General features: G+C 38.0%; 1 protein-coding gene across 1 annotated transcript in view; it reads right to left on the reverse strand.

The window, feature by feature from the left end:
- The window catches only part of LOC128745734 (uncharacterized), a 202420-nt gene that overhangs the window by 28929 nt on the left and 150487 nt on the right, over positions 1–23004 (reverse strand). The window contains exon 5 of the mRNA XM_053842815.1: positions 19597–19690. Within this exon, the coding sequence (XP_053698790.1) occupies positions 19597–19690 (94 nt within the window). The remainder of the gene's footprint in view (positions 1–19596; positions 19691–23004) is intronic.

The following is a 23004-nucleotide window of genomic DNA, read 5'->3' on the forward strand; positions in this document are numbered from 1 at the left end:
GGAACATCTAGCCCTGTTCCTCGTCTATCCTCAACACGCCGACTCGTAGTGAGTCGACAGACGAGGTGCCTCTAACTCTGAAGCGTGAGCTGACACAATGGGAATGCCGAACAGTCATGGCCAATTGAACAATCGCTCTAACAATCTGAAAATCTATAACGTCGAGTATTAAGGTTACTCAAAAGTTGCTGAGTCTCAATAAAAGAGATCTCAGCACACTTACCGGTCTTGTGACAGGACATTGTAAACATCATGTTCGGAATGTCGGTGTCGTACAAGATTTAACCTCCGAACACTTACTCTGCAATTGTGGAGCACAAATAGCACGCAGACTGCAATATCTCAAAAAGGGGAGATATTATCTGCGTCGCCGATCAAGGTAACAAGGTTCAAAAACCAAGTCACCTCTGATTGGCACCTGTCTCGCTCCAGCTACCACCCTATCACTTCCTCAATAAGTGATAAGTCAGCATGAAGCGTACAGTAAAAGTAATAAACGGGACATACCACAATAGTTGAAAATACTGGACGCAGTGGTAAGAGTACCCAACAGATGTGGAACCGTGTCCATCGCACGCGGTGATCTAGTGTGCTATGCGTGATGTATGAGTTTGTGAAGTTTTCAGATAGTAATACAACATTCCAAATCGTACATTTGAAATAAAACTGCAACGAAACTAAAAGAGGTAGGGGTAGGCGTTCTCTAGCCTATACCTTCCTCAATGAGTGATAGGTACCTAAGCTTGAAGCATACAGTAAAAGAAATAAACGGGGTATATTACAATAGTTCAAAATACTGGGCGCAGTGGTAAGAGTACCCAACAGAAGAGGAGAGGATATGTGTCCAATTCGTTAAAATTTAGCAAAATTTGTATTAATTTATTTTTAATATATCTACGTAACGCAGATAGAAAATTTTTATTCAGCAACGCTGCATTGTTGCTTACAGCAACTACCTAGGAAACCACTTGTAGTCTGACAGAAAACCGCTTTTCAGTTGTACTATTGTGCAACTAGCGGATGTGCAATTAAAAGACGGTGCAACTAAAGACGTGCAACTTTGCGCATGAGCGCTGTATTACCACGTATTACCTTATAGAAGCAAAATTTAGAAAAATCACGTATGAAACATTAATGGCAGCTGAGTATGTAATATACCATTTTTATGAATTTAACATTTAACATAGGACTTTGTAATTTTTCTTATCATTGAACAATCATAGACCATAGAGTCGTTTTTCATTGATTATATCCAAACAAATTAACTAAACATCTAAGACATTTTACAGGTATTCACAGCTCAAGCAATTGAATGATACTGGGTGGTCATTGCAAACCTTGTATGTACACAGCACCTACTATAGTAGCAGCTCGATCGCGCATAGTAATGAGTGAACGGAACTCAAACCAACCCAGCCATCGCATCGGTGTGGCACCGCGATAAACTATGCGACTCAAATAAGGAAGTACGTGCGATTGTTATCCGTTAGAAGAGCAAAGGTATTAGTTATTAATTTTTTATAGCTTCCATTACAAGTAGTTGCATGTTACAAGACAAAGTTAAAAGATATTCAAGTTTTTGTCTGAAGCGTCGTTTGAGATTCTTCTTCTTGAACTTCTAGGCATAACTAGTTTACTAGTTTAAAGCAATCGCATTGTTATCTACCAGTTTCTAGGAAATGAGATACCAACCGCTACGTTTGAACTGGTTAAATTTGGCTTGGACCGATTCACTACCGCAGGCCGGTCTTGCCATCCCTTTGCCACAATCACAAAAGCAGTGTTCAAAACTGGTTCCGTCCAAGGGTATTGGCATCAACGTTAATGGCAGTGTGCGCTTCTTCGAGCTACTATCCTTGAAGAATGTGATGCGCAAATGGAATATTTCAAAAGCAATTTCCTGGTTAATAAACATACTTTAGAATTACGTTTCAAAATACATTTTACAGTCCAGAGAAAAAAAAAACATATTTTTAAAAATTAGAAAAGACCACGTTATCATATGAAAAAGCCGAAAATAATGAGTAATCAATTCAATCTTTTTAATTATTGTTGTATCTTTGATTTAATGATTGATTTATTAAGGTAAAGCACAAATTTAGCAAGTGAAATCTATAATACGGCAAATGGAAGCTCACTAAATACCTACTAATCTTTGTTTTCACAATATTGTCCGTACCTAATGCGATACTATGCAAACGGAAGATATGAATAGAACGGATCGATACGTAATCAGAATATCGCATGTGGAATTGGCTTTGAGTAGTCTCATCAATATTTTACGACTAGTTTTGTTTGATTCCGGTAGACGATGATGCCACGATTATATTGTGGAAAAAACAATGCATGAAGAATCACAAATATTTGCTTTTATTGCCGATAGAAAAGAGGGTTTTATATTAATGTGATTGTGCCTATTGTTTAATTGATTAATTGAGTTTGAATAGTATTATCATATATGTCAAATTTATAAATATATAAAACTTCCTAAGACATAAGACTACATAATCAAGTTGATTGGGCTCACATCAATAACAATTAGCAATGACTTGCTGTTGCTCACAAAAATACATTGAGTAGAACCAAACATTGTGCGAAATGAGTAAGTCTGCGCTTTTCCTGTGTTTTCGTGAATAATGTAAGAAGAACTGTACGACCTTCCACCATCTACAGTGAATTTAAAAGTTTACCAACAGTTTTACATTTTAAGAAAATTCACAGCAAACTAGTCCGATTGTGATGAGCTTACATTTAATAAACTACAATCCTTTTTCATCCATTTTTAGTGAATCAAAGCGGAACGAAACAAAGCGTTGCACATTTCATTCTCGAGCGCATGACGCCTTTGAGATTAGCAACACTACCTTACCCTACCTACGCCATCAACGCAACGGTATCTTGACCAATCAGCAGCAATAAGAATTAACACTCATATTCCTTTAAATAACTGTTTATTGCTACTTCAGTGTCATCCTGATGATCAGAGAATGCCATTCGCGTATTGAAAAACAATTGAGCTCCATTAAATACAATTGATGCGGTATACAGTTGCTCGCAATATTTAGCGTACACGCAAAATAAAAACATTATCTCTCGTGTCTAAAATTAAATTGTTGCGAAAGGATTATTTACTACACATTTTAGTAGTAACTTTTGCAGCTATTTACAGAATAACTATTTGAAAAAAAAATTAAAAAAGAGGTTTGTACTTATTTGCACAATTCGTTCTTCAACAGATGATACCACGATCTTTTTCTGGTAACATGAACTTTTCGTATTTTTTTTTCGTTTTTCCTTATATTTGCGAGTAACGGGTGTTACGATTAAAATTTAGGCAACAAAATCTTCATACATTGCTTTTAATATTGCGCATTTTGTCACTCAATAGACTCACAGTCAAATAATTATGATACACGAAAATATGCTCACGCTACTTTACTGTACGCTTCAGATAGTTGGAATTCAACTCGAAATCAACAGTGTATTTTAACGTTATCGGTGATCAAGTCCACTTAGTTGGTTTCGAGGTACGAGGCTGGTCTAACAACCCAGTCGTCGTATGTTCGAATCTCGGCTAGGCAGTGCTGCTAGATAGAGTCAGTAGGATTTTTGCACTAGCTCCGTAACTGTCCTGTACTCTAATAGCCGAAGTCTGTCGATAAAGAAAGGTCAAGTCTTCGAAAGAACGTTTATTCCCACGGCTTTGCTTTGCGGTGAAAAAACATCAATATTGATGGGTACAGAAAGACAGATTCGTAAATTAAGCATATTACCATGAAAAAGGGACCAAAAAGTGTTATAAACTAGTTACGATAAAATTATAGGCAATATCGATTCCAAGTACAGGGTGTTTACTGTAATTCAATTTCCCATTTAAACCTTCATTGATTTTTGTTTTCATTCCACTGCTGGATTCGTTTATTTCAAATCAAATAGATAGTGAGGATTTACACGAAAACGACCACGAGTCAACTGGTGATGCAGTTGCAGAAACATTTATCGGTTACAACCTAAAGCAAAAATGTTTGGAGGTCTATGACTACCAAAAATCTACGGGGCAACGGAGTAATCGACACGATAAAATTTTGACATAAGCTGGGGTCATCGCTGAAGCTGTTTGCAGTAGGAATAATGTCAACAATATCAAATTGGAAACACCCGTATCTATTCTTTGCTCCCCTCTCAACCCTACACAAAAAGGCCCCAGCTAATGTCATTCTCGTTAGTGACGTAACCGTAGATTCCATGAAATCCATGAAAATCCATCCACTCCATGAAATTGATAATAGTGTATTTAAAAACCCTGAACACCCTAAGGACACCAAAGCTGACTTAGTATAGTAAGATCGGAGATTGCAGATGAAAAAAGGCTTGTTTTACGCTATCTAACAAGTGACAATCAATGAGAAAAATGAAAACGAAACTGAATCTGTGTTTCCGAAAACTTCGAAAAGATTATACCTCCTATGCAACTTTGAAAATCAACATAAACTAGAAAGTAAAAACTTTATTTCGCAATTAAAAAAATTTGCCTCATCCTACTAACTGTTGACAGTTAATGACAAGAATTACAAATGCGATTTTATTAATTTTCATTCATCTTTTAAATTATCAAATAATAAAATAACAGTCAGCTTCGTACTACTTGTCTAATGAGTATTTCTTGATATTTTTTCGCTAGCAGGATGCCAATCTTCAGTAACAACAATAACTTATTTGTTTACGCATAAAGTGTTCGTTAGCCATCCATGGTAACATACATGACTGCAGTAATTTGTTCGTTGGTAAACAAAAATATGTATCTTTCATTGCGACTATTTGCTAAATAACAAGCAAATCAACACATTCAAGGCAATAATTACACACCTACAGCACAAACAGCTACATAATATGTCAACTCCCCTGACCAGATACGATTCGCTTGATTTTCGCATATCCACCGGCGAAAAAGGTGAATGTGGTAAACAAGCCTGCTACTAAATTGTTATCACCAACCGACACACTTGGAGACCAGATGTGATCCACATTGTCCCCGGAACAGGCCATTGGAGATTGTTTGAATTTGACAAAAACATGAATATCAATTCTTTATATTTGCAGGAACGGTTAGCACTTCCCCTAGAGTTGACCTATCACTACACTTGGAAGAAATTTATCGTTCACCAAGTCAGCAAGATTTCAAACTTATATGAGATTTCAGGTAATCGGACCAAAATTCGAAAAAAATCGAAAAAGAAATATGATTTCGCAGTACTAAATTGAAATAACGCCTCAACAGATTGTTGGAATTGAATTATTCCGATGCAAAACATAATATTTTATCACTTTACTATTGGATTTTTTCGAGTGTACAAGCAGACCTGTCAAAATGAATACAGCGTATTGAATGATCTAGAGTGACTCAGATATATAGTCACTCTAGAATGATCAACCGTTAGTTAATGGATATGTGATAAGTGTATGGTGGTTGCTGACAGACCGGACTGAAAATCCAAACATCTGTCAACGATACAAAAAAAGTTAGTTTAGTTTCTAAGAAAAAGGTACATGAAGTTAAAAAAATATTATTTCACAGAAACTTAGGTGTATGATATTATTTTATCTACTTCCCGTGGTAGGAACATTGTGAAATTAGTATAAAAATAAGCGGAAAAGCCTACAGAATCTAAATGTGAATTGAAAATGCTATTTTTTTCAAAAATTCCGATTGGCTATGTTCGAAATTTTCGATAATAACGGGTGACAACTAAAATTTAGGATTTTTTTCTCAAGATGTCAAAAAAAGACAAAGATACATGAAGAAGATCTGATTTGCCGAAATTTAAGATACATTATCCATTGTTGAAAAAAAATTAGTGTACATTTGAAAACGGTCCGTAATCGGCTGTTCGGCGAAGCTTCCGTTTGATGTCCGAACAGGAGCGTTGTACGGCCGTCATGTCACTTTTGCAAATGCATCTCTTGATTCTACTAATCAACTGTTTGCAATTTGTGGCTCTCTAGTTATTTTTGTACACTAAGGAACTCAAAATCCCGAAGAAATCGTCGATTGGGTGCACTGAGACAGATTTGTCCGGTCGTGGTTTTTGGGTACAAATGGGATCGAATGGGTATTCAGGAATGATTGTGTTTTATTGGCGTAATGCGATGATGCTCTATCCGGCCAAAACACGTATTGTCCATCTGCATGATGTTTTTCTTGAAACGGGACCAAAATTTTCTTCAAACATTCGTCTGGCACATCTCAATTACCATTAACATCACGATGATCGCCAATTAAAGAGTCCTGCTGTGAAAAGGGCCTTTGTCGAACAACTTGAATCCCGAGTCTCGGAGTTGCCACCTGGTGGAATCGTTGAAGAGCAATGGACGGCCAGCGACGAAACCCTCGAAAAAGTGCGCAGCGGGCGCAGAGAATGGATTTCAGATGAAATTTGAAGGATGAACGACAAGTGGAGAGAGGCGAAAACCGACATTGAGCGAACGCGAACCAGAGCGGCGAAGCCAGCTGCCAAACCATACGCCGAACCGGAGAGGGCTGGTAAACGAGCATGTAGGCGGGACAAAAGAGCCTGGACTAAATCCCTAGCCGACGAAAGCAGCTGCCAATGGTGATATCCGTTTGTTGCACGATATTTTTTGCTACCTTAGTGATTCCAGATCTCTGTTTTCATCCCATTGTGCTGCCGGACCGGCGGACATGGACACATAAGTAAGTAAGTAAGTTAGGGGTTCCAGCATGAATACTAAGATATCGCAGAAGGACATAGGACAGACAGACTGACCGTATAGACCTGCTGTGATAAACTGAACATTTTGAACAACTCTTTCGAGTCTCAAACACAACACCAGCCAACAAAACCAGTAGCGCATGACGCCAATAGTTCGTTGCATTGATTACGTCAACTCTGGGATCATTGGATGAAGCAGCCATCAAAAGTATGAAAAGCAGCAGAGCACTAGAGATAGATTACATTTTAGTCGAGATGCTCAAAGCTAATCCATCTTTGTGTTTCCGGTGGACTGGATGCAGAACATCTTGGTTAAAGTCCCTAAAAAGGGAGACCTAACTGAATGCGGTAACTGGCGTGGCATAACGTTACTCTGTATTACTCTTGAAATACTCTGTATTAGCATCTCTGGCTCAAGCAGCTAAGTACGTTGTAAAGTAATCCTCAATCGGATCCAGGAGGGGATTAACGCTACTCTCTGGCGACAGCAAGCTTGAATCCGTGCTGGCCGATCATGTATAGATCATATCACAACGCTCCGCATTATGTGGAACGAATCAACGCATACAAGACGCTCTTCTGCTGGTGTTCCTTAACTTCGAAAAGGCGTTCGACCGACCCAGCTACGTAAATATCTGGGGCGCAGTTAGGCGTAGAGGAGTTCCAGATAAGCTATTCTATCTCTTGTGTGACCCTATCTATATGGTTTAAAGCTGGTGTAGATGAGATATTAGTTGGAGCGATTGACAGTAGACCAAATCGAGGATTGTCTTAGAATCCTGTAACGATTAAGCAACTAACTGACCTCGACCTAGCCAACGACATTGTCTTGCTCGCATAACCGAGCAAATCCCAGGCAACAAGTATCACAGTCAATGTATCAAATATTAAGTATATGGTAGTAAACTGACAATCCCACCAACTTCACAGTAGCGGAACAACAGGTTGGGCAGGTGAACCCAGATGGTAGCCAGACAATGCCCGATAGTGGAACCAAGACTGATATAGCCACACAGATCAGGAAAGCCAACGGTGCATTTGCAAGCCTGCGAAACAATTGTCGCCCAAACTAGATCACGTCTCAATGAGGAACGTCCATCGTATACCGTTATTTGACTCAACAGATACAGTCCCCTTGTTGAATAATTAGGGTAACAAGAGGTAAGAAGGCCCGGCGGGGTAAGAGGGACCACATCGATTTCGTCATGAAATCCTTAAATTTTCTACAAATGCCCCAGTATGTTTTGTTTATTAGACTATCTAAACACTTTCGAGATAACCTGTGGCACTCGGCCGTATCCAACGTCAAAACTAGAATCAAAACAAACTTTTCGTTCGCAGTGTCTTCATGCGATATAATTTCAGCAGCAACAAATTTAAGGTTATTCAGCAAAAAAAAGCTATGTATTTTGTCGTTTCTCTTACCACTGACTTTAATTGGGCAATTCTTGTTCTGTGTGTGGCGGAAAAGGTATATAAAATAGTACGGATTGAGAGATAAAAGCAAAATAGGGGTACTACTAGGGGTAAGACGGGCCATTTTTCACGGGGTAAAGGGCCATACGTCATAGTGCTCATAATTGCCTAAAGTTCTTCTGTTTAGTGTCTTAATAGATTGTAACAATATTGAATGAAAAAACCAACTTTTTTCCTGTTGAATTTGACTAACTTTTTTATTATTCTGACAGATACGCATTTCGTTTACGACTTGCAGGCTTCCTCAGTAAGACACTGAAATAGAGTACACCTGTAATAAAAATTATTCCTGAATCTGAGATCATCCTGTCTAACACAGAGCCTCCCACGTCAAATGAAGCCAACAAGTGCCATTCGAATAAAAAAATCAATGTAAATTTGGATCTAACGGAATCAAAATTCGATGATGTCAAGTCACTTAACGGCTCATTTAATGTGTTGCCTTCTTTGCCTTCACCTAAAATGAACCGTATTCAAAGAGTAAAAGTCCTGCTGACAAATCAACAAAATAACGCCAAGAAAAGAGTAAAAGAGTAACCAGCGGAGTAAAATAACGTCTACTCTTATTTTCAAAATTGAACTAGTAGTAAAATTCCTTCTTTTACCAGGTCTCTAAATTAAACTATACCTTCTTTTAGCATGTACCTAAAAACCCCTTAAGAACTTGTTCTAACTTAGTTAATAATATTGAAATTGTGTTTACAACTCAAAGAAACCTTCAAATCTGCCGCAATCCGCCTTACTCCGCCATGGTCCGTCTTACCCCTTTGGTGGTCCTTCTTACCCCGCCTGCTTGTGAACGAGTAATTTTTAGACGTTTCGAAAATTGATGAAAAATCACGGAAAAATAGACTAATTAATTCTTTATATAATTTTTAATGATAGATAAATGAATGCTTTTCCATGTGTGGAACAAGAAAAGGTGAATTTTCGTATACATTTTATACTAGCAATTATTCGCTTAGGGAGCCCGTCTTACCCCGTCTTCCGCTACCTGCTATCCGCAAATTGTTTCCACATAAGAAATGACATCAAGTTCTCTACAACAAGTTACATGTTTTTCATTTCATGGGTGATCATAAAAATTATAGTTGCCTGATTTACTCAGGCACGAATTTATAATAAGTAGGCAGTGTTAATTGCATGGAATTCTCATATGTTAACCCTTTATTAGGCCGTGGCAACTACGCGTAGAATTAACACAAACTTCAGCGAAACATAATGTTAACATTCGGTAGAACCCATTTATATTCTTTTTGTTGAGATAATTGCTGAAAAAATCAGAGGGGTTGTGTACAAGACACGACCGCATATATAGGTGACGCAGGACTACGTAAGTCTCTTTGTATAGTGATAGTAGCATGTATTCATGCTTGTAATCATTCGATTCTTCATGTATACATGCTATATGTAACATATATACATGCTATACATGCGTTGTATGTAACATTTATCAAAGTAGTAACATTGCATACGTTCAATTCTCAAAAGATTGTGCATTTGAAAACAATTTAACAAAATCAAGACCACAAACTATTGCTTTCCTGCTACCTTACTGAAATTAAAGATTGTTTTAATTATCCATGGTTTCCCACGTTGAAGTGATTTCACAAATTCAATCGTATTTTATCAACAGCACATCTTTTCACTACACTTCTAATGAAACGGCAAGCATGCGTATTCATACAGAGTCATATTGTAACCGAACACCACAGCTGTAGCACATTTTTCCAACACAGATTTCAAAATCGCCTAGGTTTAATTGTCTCGTAGTAAAGAATTTGCGATCTATTGGGACAGCGAACTTGTGTCATTTTTTCTGGCACACTTCCCTAACACAGACATCAAATTGGACTAGGTTTAATCGCGTTCGTAAGAAATCTGTTGGCACGAGGGGGCTTTGTCACTCTCTCTGCCGTACTTCCCAAGCAAGGACATCAAAATGGTCTAGGTTGAACCGCGGTATTAAGAAATCTTGTTGAAATGAGGAAACTTTGTCACTTGTTCTGGCTTACTTCCCAAACACAGATATCAAATTGGTACAGGTTTAGATCATCGTATAGAATCTTCCAACCAATCACGAAGCGAGAATTCTGGTAAAACATAGGTTCATTATTTTCAATTTTTCAATAGTTCAACATCAAGAATCCATACTTTTCTTCATTTGAGTCAATTCTTAGAAGATTTTCCGATCGATTGGTGTAAGAATATCGAAAATCGATCGGAAAACCGCTGAGTTATTAGCGCTCAAAACCTTTCATTTTTCGTGACGCTCGCATTTTTCGATTTTTTGGAATGACACCCTATCTCAAAACTTGCCGTAAGACGTAGTCCTACGTCAAAACTTGAAAAAATTGGTGGTAATATAGTTGCCACTGCCCGTCTAGCGCAAAATGTTGGTGGCAATATTGTTTCCACCATCTCGCAGGATCACTTTTAAGAAACTGATCAAGTTCTACCATTTAAATCTACAACTATACGAAGTATTCGTTAACATTCAGTTTTTTGTTGCTGGAAAAATAGCTGGAAAACTTGAAAACATTGGTGACAACCTAGTTGCCACTGCCCGTCTAGCGCAAAACCTTGGTGGTAATATGTTTGCCGCAGCCCGTTAAGCCCAAAAACATGTCCTCGAATATTGGTTCTACGTTATTGGATAAATCCGCATAATCTATCACAAAACGCCGTAAACTGAATAATACCGTCCAAAAAGTTTCCAATTTAATGGTTTTCTACGAATTTAAACTAAATTTACTGTTGACACTCAAAAACCAAGATTTGTTTTCATAAAAGTGGTTCGTAAATTACCATTTTTACAAATTCAGCGATTTAAAAACATTGAGAATGTTGCCAAAGGCTATCAGAACATATTCAGTACATAATATGCTAAAACGATATTGTTAGAAAAGCAAAAACAATATTTTTCGTTGGTGGCAATATAGTTGCCACTCCCTTATAAAGGGTTAAAGGGTGTCTCACATCAAATTGCATCACGGAAAAACACTGTAGAAAATTACCCATTGGGTATTTTCTTTCGAAAATTTGGGTAGAAGTAGTTTAGAGTGTATTGTTTACACTGTATTTTTATCGCTGTCAGTTTTTCGAAAATTGGAAAAAATGTCGTCAACCGAAATGCAACGTCGTGAATCGATTTTGCGCAAGCACCTGGAAAATTCTCAACTCTCTCATCAGGATATCGGAAAACAACTCTAAATCGTGCAGACAACGGTGAGTCGTGTGATTAAACGTTACTACGAAACTGAGCATCGAACGGAAAGAAAAATGGGGTCTTGAATTGATGTTCTATAACTCACCAGGATCACAAGCGTATCGTGAACGCGTTTAAGCGGAATCCCAATGCTTCGGTCAGGGATGTGGCCAAAAACTCAATTAATCTGTCCAAGTCTTTCGTTCAGAGTGCCAAAGACCAGGCGAGACTGCATACGTACAAAGTGCACAAGGCTCCAAATCGTGACGAACGCATAATACGGTGGGAAAGTCACGGACCCGGAAACTATACACCCAAATGCCTCATTGTCTCGTCATGGATGATGAGACTGACGACAAGGTGTACTTCCGGCAGCTTCCGGGGCTACTGTTCTTCACTGCCCAGCACAAGGTTGTTGTTCCGAGGGAAGTAAGGAAGCAGAAACTTTCAAAGTTTGCCAAGAATACATGATTTGGCAAGCGATCTACTCATGTGGCAAACGGAGTACGCCATATTATGGTCAAAAAAATCAGTAAACTAAGTAGGAAGGCGAAACTACTATTTTTACGCAACGTTCAGAACTTCCGAGTAACATCACGTGTTACTTTTAGATGCCAGAGAAGAAAGAGGACGTTCCGAGATTTTTAATATAGGTTATATTTTAATATCCTGCGATAACAGAATGTGTTCAGATGCCAGTAGCGTACAATTTTGTTTGTCACTTGCGTTTAGTCGATCCTCTCGAAGTATTTCCTTCCCTGACTTCTATCTCTAAACAGAGCTGCTGAGGCTAAGAAAAAGGTATCCCTTCGTAAGTTCATGATGATATATGCCGCTTCTGTGGCATAGAAAAAGAAGACTCGGAACATCTGTTATGCCGATGTCCGGCAATTCTCAATAAAAGATTAAGGTTCTTCGAAAGAGGGCTGTTAGAACCCTTGTGGAAAAAATCCATTATGTTTCCCGTGCATAAAAAGGGAGATAAGAGAAACATGGAAAATTACCGCGACATCACGTCACTTTGTGCCTGCTCGAAAGTCTTGGAAATAATTGTATATAACGCACTTCTCAGCAGTAGCTTACATTACATATCTCTCGATCAGCACGGTTTTATCCCCAAAAGATCTGTGGCCACGAATCTTACGCAATTTGTTTCGTTCTGTTTAAATAGCCTAGAGAAAGGCGCGCAAGTAGACGCGATATACACAGATTTAAAAGCTGCATTCGACCGTGTCGACCACGAAATATTGCTGAATCGGATGGAGAAACTTGGAATATCTGCTGCATTTACAAGATGGATGAGGTCTTACCTTACCGGCCGTAGTTTATGTGTCAAAATCGGTCAAGAAGAGTCGGAATTGTTTTGCAATCTTTCGGGAGTTCCTCAAGGAAGCAATTTAGGCCCATTGCTTTTTACTTTATTCATCAACGAGCTCTCTATAGTCTTACCAACTGAATGCCGCTTGTTTTATGCTGACGACGTCAAGATATACCTGACTATAAAAACCGTACTTGATTGCTCGAGACTACAACAGATGATCGAGTCATTTGAAGGCTGGTGCACGAAAAATTTGCTGACAATTAGTGTCCTCAAATGCAATGTCATCACGTTCCACCGCAATCAGAGCCCGATTATTTTCAATTACTGCATTCTGGATCATGCACTGCAACGAGTTGACCACGTTCGTGACTTAGGCGTAAATCTCGATTGTGCGCTTACCTTGCGCCTGCATCTTGAAGAGATTGTCTCTAGGGCTAATAGGCAGCTTGGCTTTATATTTAAAATTGCTGATGAGTTCAAGGATCCTTACTGTCTCCGTTCGCTTTACTGCGCCTTAGTACGCTCAATACTCGAGTCCTGCTCAGTTGTCTGGTGCCCGTTTCAAGCTAACTGGATTGCAAGGATTGAGTCGGTGCAAAAAAAGTTTATACGTTACGCTCTTCGCATGCTGCCATGGAGTAACCCGTCGGACCTACCCCCATATGCTGCACGGTGTCAACTGTTGGGACTCGAAACGCTCGAAAAAAGGCGCAACATCGCCCAAGTTGTGTTCGTTGCTAAGCTCTTGAACGGACAAATTGATTGCCCAACTTTATTGGAACAGCTCAATCTCTACGCCCCAGAACGAGCTCTTCGAACAAGGAACGTTCTCTATCTCGAAGCAAGGAGAGTCAACTACGGTCTATTTAGCCCAACAAAGTACATGACAGCCCAGTTCAACACAGTCTACGAATTATTTGACTTCGACATCTCCATCGATACTTTTAGAAGACGACTCTCCCAAAGACAATAGTTATGTGTTTCTTCGTGTGTAGAGTAATTGTATTTAAGTTTTTGTTCTACTATTATAATTAGCATTATTTTTATTATTCTTATTAGTATTCATTAAGACCGCACTGTGTCCAATGAATTTTTAAATAAATGACAAATGACAAACCCTGTGATATTTGGAGAAAAACTCCCAGCGCAGTAATACACTTCATCCGAAGTATATCACCGGGCTGGACAAATGCTATTAGTCAAACAATGACAATCACCTCTGGATAGTGGTGCGTCATCTTGACAACATAGCTATAATAAACGGGGAATATATCACAATAGATCAAACAAATGGTCGCAGTGATAAAAATACCCAACATGGAAAAAAAGTAAAACACGTTTTTAATTAGCACTGATATTTTCACCTTTTGTCTGACTCGTAGGTTATGACAATTTTAGGAACTAGACAAGAGATATTTAATTTCAGTTTTCAATCTAGGGTACAATATTTAATTAGTATTAAGTAGCTCTAAGATTTAACGACAATATCCATACTTTACTATTATTAAACTCTTTTCCATTGCTAATTTAGAGTAGTAATTTAGAAAAATTTAGTATAAATGAAAAGCACTGCGTGGTCACGAATGACACTCGACTCTGAGGATTCTTATTCTTATTTTAATAGCTTATCGCCGCTTATCAAAAGCAAAGCCATGGGTTTATACCGTCTTTAGACATTACCCTTCTTTATCGACAGACTTCGCAGCCGGCTGTTAGAGTACAGGAAAATTACGGGGCCAGTGCAACAATCCTACTGACTCTAACTAGCAAGCACCGCCTAGCCAAGATTCGAACATACGACGACTGGGTTGTTAGACCAGCATCGTACCTCGAAGCTAGCTGGGCGGTGCTTATCATGACAGTTATCATTTCGCCTCATACGCATTAAGCTCATCTAGATATCGAGGAGCGATCTAAGCCCGAGGGGCTTTGACATCACGACTTTTTACATTAAATTTTACGGAGAAGGTGAAGCACGAGCTTGAAACTGGACATAACATTGAACTTCACATTAAATTATAATCAAAAGTTAAAGATCAACAATCAGTGTCAAAGTTTGAAAACCAAACTTAAAATCGGAGTTCAAATTTCACGTAAAATTGGCCTTAAAAGTGGACTTAAAATTAGACTGAACTTAGGCCTAAAAATGAATTTATAATCTGATTAATTTGTTGCTGAGGCTTTACTTCGATTTGAACTGGAATGGATCTTGGATCTTAAAATAGGCTCAACATTGGGCCTATAGTGAACCAGAATCGAACTTGAAAGTGGAGTCGAAATTGGACATAAGACACATTCCAGCGTTACGGGACAGAATTAGCACGCATTATTACGGTGTAAATCGTCTCCTGTTTCACCAATTTTTTGGCAAATGCCTTGTAAAATAGTTGCTTAAAGAGTACTTTATTCTCCACTAGAATACCACGGATTTGATGAAACAGAAACCGATCTGCATAGTAAGGATAGTGAAATTGGTTTTGAAAATAAACCCAAATAGGACTGAAAATTTAGCTTGGGATTAGAAATGAAATTGGAAACGGAAGTTTACCTGAAATTAGACAGCAAAAAGGACTTAAAATAAAATTTCACTTGAAACTGAACTTTGAATAAGACTTAAAGTGCAGTTACAGTTAATATTGGAAATAGTAGTGCATTACTGAATTTTAGGTGAAAATTAGGCTTATAAAAAGAATTTGAAAAGGGATTAAAACTGAACTTCAAATTTTACTTGAAAGCGAACTTCGAATCAAGTATATAAATATATTCGAAATAGGACTTAAATTGAATTCAAAACCTGACCTAAATTAAGACAGTTTAATTTCGTTATCGTAAAAATACCGGGCAAATAAATTAAATTCTCCAGACTTCCGGGTTACACCTTGAGATTTTTTTGTATTGAAATAAATCTTTTAGACAAGGTGGAGCACGTGCCCCAGCCTGGGCACGCCAAGGAATTATTATCTGTTGAAATTTCGTAAACAATCCAACATGATATATTTTTTGTTGAAAAAGAAGTAAATAAAAATTGATTGTAAGTTATTATTATTATTATTATTAATTTATTTGCTTCATCCGACAAACTGTCTGAATGAAGAATTGATTTGCAGATTAAAACAAAATTTCATAAACAAACACATTTTCAATTGTAAAATATGTTGGTACTAATCTTATATCCTGCTCGGACTATAACATTCTGATCAGGCCTTAAAATAGCTTCACATGTTAACAATTTCTGCGGTTGCCGCTAAATACTGACCAATTCGTGCAAAAACCAAAATGCAGATTTCTCTGCCTGCCCGTACCGAACCAACCGTGGAGCTCATGTAATAGTAATGCCAGCCAAGTACAGGGGTCATTTTTGTTATGTTTATTGCAAATTGATGACAGGCAAATCGCTACATCGTGCTCGCGGTTTGCAAACGGCGAAGTGAACTTTGCACATAAACGGCTCTGATTGGTGCGACCTTCCGAAATAAGTGTGTTTTGTTACTGCTGTAAACAATTACACGTAAACAGTTTGTTGCACTTACATGTGCGAAATAACCTCGATTGAAAGTTTAACTACCGTCTGGGGTAAAATGTTGCATAGCATCTACCAGTTCAATCATTAAAACATTAAAAACTGTGATTATCTAGCAAGAAAAAATCTTTACTAATAAAAATAAAAGAGCTAACTAATAAAAAATAAAGAGAAAATAGTAAGGAAAAGGCTAAAAAATAACTTTAATCAAGCTAATAATGAATGCAACTTATCCACATAACATTTTATGATATTAAATATAAACGTGTTTTAAAAGTAAAAATTCGATTAAAAAAACAACACCTAATTACTCTCAAGTCGCTTTTTACGCGAAGAATACTTTCCACGTAAATCGAAACCGCGAAAACTCCAAAATTGGCGTGATAAAACATATTGCGGAGTTTCCACCTATTTAGAGTCCCACGCGAAAATTATTAGCGTGGTTATTTTCTGCGTTTACCACTCATGATTGCAATTTAGAAATATGAACCATCAGTTTTTGTTATTGCCTCCCCATTGCACCCCTCCTTGCTTGACAAGCATATTTTTAATGTACAGGTATACCTCGATAGTACGTACCCTTGTTAGTACGTACCCTCCATAACACGTAAATTTTGCCTCGATAATACGTATCCTCGATAATACGTACATTTTGCCTTGATAGTACGTACATTTTCCAGCAACACTTTATTTGTTTCATTCCAAGCTTCAGAAAGGGCAAAATCATTGATTTAAAAAAATTAAAAATTCACTGCTATATTAAATCAATACCACTAAAATAAATATTTATTCAATGTATGTAAATTACATGCAATATTAAGCATAATACAACCATGCTTCAAAGCCTAAAATTGTGATTCGATAGTACGTACATTTCGGTAATACGTACGCTAAACGAAGCAAAGGTGTACGTACTATCGAGGAATACCTGTATTTAGTAAGCACAGGATAATAAAAAACGCATTTGCGTAGGACTCGTAAAATTGTTGCCAGGTGCAATAATGTGTACTGATTTTAATGCGAACTTATTATAAAAATAAACTCTCGTACGAGAAATTTCTCTATCATGTTTTAATAATTGCAACGTGTGTTATCACGAAAACGCATTAATTCTATTTATAAGTAGGTGCACTAGTTTACCATTCAGTGAATATTTCAGCAAGGCTTAATGTTCATTTTTAACGCACACAATGAAAAAAATATAAAGCATTTAATGACGTGAATGCAAAACAACGGGTGCCGTTTCAGCGGAAAACTTTCCAGTCGCCGCCACCGCGGTCATTATCAATGACTTTACTGAACTGTTACACAAATGCGGCTAACATGGGAAAACACATCAGTGCACGTTGTATTATAGTATGCCCTGTAGTCGTTATCATGAATTTAAAAATAGTTTTAGGTTATTAGCTGCGCATAATAGTGGTTATTTTCGTGTTAGCCATTGGAAAGCTTTGCTGTGAAAATCCGCTTACAGCGAAATCCGGAGTCACTAAGTTTCAAATCAGGGACTAAGGGCTTTCTACTGAATAATAAAACTGAATAAATAAAGTTCCATAATTTAATGGTTATTTTTTAAACATACACTTAAGGTAATCACTGGTTAATTACCAAAAATTTTGTTGAATTAAACGCGCAATTTCGCCAGTGTTGTGTGAAGATAGCAGAGGGATTTGTTGTTAGTTTGTGAGGGGTTCTAGTTCTGCTGGTTCACCTGGAATTCGGAGTTGGATGCGATCATTCGCATTCAACTCCGCATTTCGGGTGAACCGGTGAGATATCAAACTGCTGACTTCATTATCTATCGTTATCAAATTGTTTACCAAAAGCCGTGGGCTTGAACCACCCCATCGACATCTCTATATCGAGCTGCAGTGAACGTCAGCGACAGCATGTTCGAGGTCCAAAATTTGACAGCGGGCCCAAATCAGATTGCTGGCAGTTGAGTGAAACGCAGTGCTGACATGCTATCTCATTTTCGCGCACACGAGATGTTGGCGGCGAAAACATGGTTGCCTGCCGATGGGGTGGCTTGAACCGTCATTTACCAACCAACTGAATGAGTTCGTTTGCAACCATTTCGAACAAATCACAATCCATAAAGTTGCTTCATTTTCCTATCTAAAACTTAGTACAGAAGTAATCAAATTCGCAGACAAAACAAAAACTTTGTTTCTGAAAGTAACATTCTAATGGAATATGGAAAACATTACTCCAAATTTACCAAACGCTAGAGAGCATCGGTTTCCCGAAAAATGTACCAATAAAATATACACACCATTAGCATTTCGTTGCAACCGACATTCAAATATTGTTTCACATTTATTCTGCCGTTTCCTCGCAAAACAGTTTCATTTGTACACGAAACTTCATAGAAAATGGGACTGTTATGCGAGTAGCGGCAGTATTCATATGGATCAAATGAGACAGTCTCACTAATTAGTTTCTAGAACTGTTACGGAATTTTCTAATGATCGATATTTCGCCCAATTTATTAAGCACTAGCTGTACTAGTCTGCGAAAGACGTCCGACTGGGCAGCGTGTGCTGCTAATTAGGTACGGGATCTTGCTGATATTCACGTGATCAAGCAACCTCGATATTTTACTCTTTAAGAATCCACTATCTATTCTCAGCTGAATAAAATGTCAAGGCGAATGACAAAACAAAAATAAAAAGGGCGAATACAGAGGCTATTCAAGACTTTTCAATTACCTGTGTAATTTTAGAATTTAATTTTAAAAATAGAATTACCTTCAACCTTAGGAAGTACTCGAGGTGATAGTAATTTACTTTAGCTCATTATAGCCAGTTGAACTCAAAACAGCAAAAATCCGAAATATGCATCTAAATGGTTACAGATTGCTTAAAACATGTTTCTACGAGAAAGTGTAGAACAGTTTCAAAAATACTACATGTTTCGTCATGCCACTGTTATATTGAAGGTACACGTACAAATGTCAACACGGGAGGAACCAGACTGATTTCAATAGTAACATTAATCAAAGTCCTCAGAAATCTCTTGTGACGTACACTGAATTTGAACTCAAAAATGAACTCAAATAAAGAATCCACGTCAATAAATTTGATTAGAAATTGTAAAAGGCGAGAACCACGACGCCAAACTACCGGCGGGCGCCCGACCGCTGGCGTTGCTGCTATTATGACGGCGGCGCTCCCCGGCTTATCAGCAGGACGTGTTCGCGTATGTAGGTTTACCCTCTAGCCTCTACCCATTAATAAAGTACATCAAAGAACCCCCACAAATAGCTGATATCGTTTGCAAAATCGCACGTTCAGTAGGCTGGTAAGCTGTAATAAACCAAAACACCTAAATTACTTACCTGATTGTGACTGCTACTAAAACTATGATGAGGCCCACGAGGAGCATGGCAATGACGACTCCGCAAACCATATACAGGACATCGTTGGGAGCATCTGCAGAAAAGAAGAAAAAAAAAGCCGGGTAAAAATGCAATTCAAAACAAACGAAAATCAAGCGTGTTTTGGCTTGGCCAATGTTCAGCTGGCTATGGTTTCTGTACGAGAAAGCTATGAAACACTTCTGAAATGAGGATGCTGGCTTCGAATGTTGACATCTTCGAGACGTGCTGGCTTTTGTCATCACTGTATTTGTGTTAGCAGTTCGCTGTGCTTTGGCTTGATGATTACGAGTGGCATTGAAAGAGAAAGGTTCATTGGGGGATTGCCAAATGTCTACTTTCAGTCAATGGCTGTAGATGGCAAGCAATTTGTATCTTTTATATAAGAAAGGAGGACCGGCGGCTGGCAGCTGTGGCCCGGGAGACCTCGATATACGATTAGTGCTTTTCAACTGGTCAAAACAGAGATTGATTGTGACACCATTTCGGCTCCTATTGGAATTTAATTTGTACAAATCCTATTTTAAAATTAAATGAAAGGAAAAAAATTCACACACCGATATATGTCTGCCGATTCGATGTATATCGTATTTAATAAGTATCTCATAGGGTGCTTATTGATGCCATCCATAAGCAAGCAGGTTATTTCCTTCATTGTATAATTTACGAAGGCCTGCACAGGTGTCTTGTTTCACCAGAGTACTTACTCACATTTCATTTCACTCAAACGGCTGACCAAGGAGTAGTAAATGTGGCAGCTGGTGGAACTTTGAGGCAATCCAATTAGAATCTACGGTGATGACGCTGGCGAATCGGTTGTTTAATAGCTCAGGAAGCTGACGCGGAGAAGTGTGAATAATTTGCAATTTTAATAGAGTTCAATCAACGCCGGACAAGGGTGACAAGCTTGCAATAAAATTTCAAGAGAACTGAATAAATACTTCGACGCCTTTTAATTATAGTTTCGGATCTAAATATATCGTACTCATCTTGCGGCATATTCACAATTTTAGATTGTTTAGCTCTAATTAACAGCAAATGCATGTTGTACAATAAAGCAGTCGAATGGTATGTTGCTGTTAAGGAAATCTAGCTTGCATTCGCAGGGAATTGCAGGCAGAACAATAAAACAATGCCTTGGACTGCCGCGTGCTACGGTTACTTTCCCTTTTGTCAGAGTGCCAAATGACGTCAAAGACTCGCTAGTTTATGTGACTAATTTTATCACTGTTTTCCTACGCTATGTATGTATACCTCCAACCGAAGTAGATAGCAATACATACAAGTATATAGGTGATTGGATGAAGTGCACAAAAGTCATGGGCCTGAGGCGCAGCGAACTGAATCTGGTTTACATCTTTGAAGTGAATCTGGCTAAAATTTGCAAGAAAATTTTCCGTCCTTTCTTGTTGATTTATAATATGGTGTGAGGAAAAAATGGTATCAATCAAAGACTTTCCTTTTATTCTCTTTCGAAAAGTACGGGACAAACACGGCAAGGTAGCTCTAGCTATTTCTAGGACTACGTCTTTGTTTACTATGCTGGGTGGCAATTTTTGGAAATGTACACAGAACTGTAATATTGAAATGAACTTTTATCACAGACAAACAGACGAGACACTCGCGTTAATTCCATTGTCCAATCAAAAACCTCTCATTTTTTAAAAAAGCATGTTTCGTAACATGGCCACACCGCGGCGCGCGAGTGTTGCTTCGAGTTTTCAGTATAAAACCATACAAATGTATAAACCCTACAGCATAAAACCCTGCAAATGCAAGCTATTCCGCAACATGCATAACAAAGGGTGCTAGTGTGCAAGCAAAATGTGTAAGACGATGGTTTTTAAAGGATTTTCTTCTATGTGTCATGTCAGTTCGTCAGTGCTTTTATCATTGCATGGAATTCCACCGTCAGTATGTCGTGGCCAGCGATTTGGTTATGGGCAGTAAAAAATAATTGATGAGTTAGGTTTTTGGCCGCAATTTTTATCATTAAAAGATTGAAAAACGGCAAACAAGAGCAATATATTTTAAACATTTTCCGTGATTTATTTCCGTGATAATTTTTCCGACTATTCTTGAAAGTTTTCCACGATCGTGGGAAATTTTGAGAAAAACCTTGCAAATTATATTTTCTGTGAATTACTGAGAATATGTACTTACATACAAAATACAAAACTCTTTGTTCTATGATGTTTGGTTCATGAGATATGAATTTTTCTAAGTTGATAAATGTTTGGGAAAATCAAGTTTGCCGTTCATAACTCAGGAATTAAAAAAACACTATGTTTTCTATTGAACTAAGTGCTAGAATAATCTGCCATCGTTTTTGGATTGTAATATTTATTGTATCATAGTCTGCAGCCAAAATCAGGTCTCTGACAGGACGTCATAAGAGGCTTATCGGTAACTAAAACAGGCCCCTGACAGGACGTCATGCTTTCGTAGCAACGGGTTCTATTCTCAGTCACATTACTGGTCGATTGCTGGACTGCTCGATTGCTCAACTGGTCGATTAGTCTGCTCGACAGGACTGTTCGATCCAACCAATTTACGGGTGAACTCATTTAAGGGTCCTACACATAGAAATATTTAAGAGAGCGCCTATGCATAATTTTAGCTACATTAAAAAGCAGATAGATTTAGAAATATATTTTTAATGACTTACTGGCTATTTCTGTTTTAACTAAACGTGTTTACAAATTACTTACATTTTCAGTCACTGTCTGTAATCTGCATGTAAATTTGTGTTTAATTTTTTTTTTTGTTTTTGTTTTATTGGTTGGTATTGATTTTTATTAGAGAGTGGTTTTAAACCTGGAAGTTCATTCGCCACTCAACTTGTTTTTGTTAGATTATAGTCATTTTAAAACTTTTAGGTCATTCGTGACTTCTGCGGGGTGTAGATTTGAACCCGGGTCCTCGGCGTGAGAGGCGTGAATGCTAATCACTACGCCGGGATTAACCCCATTTGTGTGTTTAATTATTTTAGATAGAAGGAATAAATATATCAAATTTAAACTTACAGTACCATCATGTAGGTAAGAAAACTACGTAGTGTAGATAATATCACAAAGTAATAAATAGTTATTTTAATGTTCTTCTAAATTAATTTTGGCCGAAAAACGCAATTTTCCGGCTATAGTGCAGCGGAAGACATCTTCACCTGGCTCCCACACGATTCCCAGAACTCGCTTGGTGTGCGTGTTCTTGTCTCTGCTGAAGTGGACGGCAGAATTTACCTTCTGCTCGCCCATTGCTTCCAGAAACTTCTGGGAGTTAGACACCCCGTTACTGATCCGGAAACCTGCTTGAGAGTGAATCTGTTTGACCTCATTCTCCACCCTTATCGCAACGTCGTTGGAGTAA

The sequence above is a fragment of the Sabethes cyaneus genome, chromosome 1, assembly GCF_943734655.1.
Source record: "Sabethes cyaneus chromosome 1, idSabCyanKW18_F2, whole genome shotgun sequence".
Taxonomy (NCBI): Eukaryota; Metazoa; Arthropoda; class Insecta; order Diptera; family Culicidae; genus Sabethes; species Sabethes cyaneus.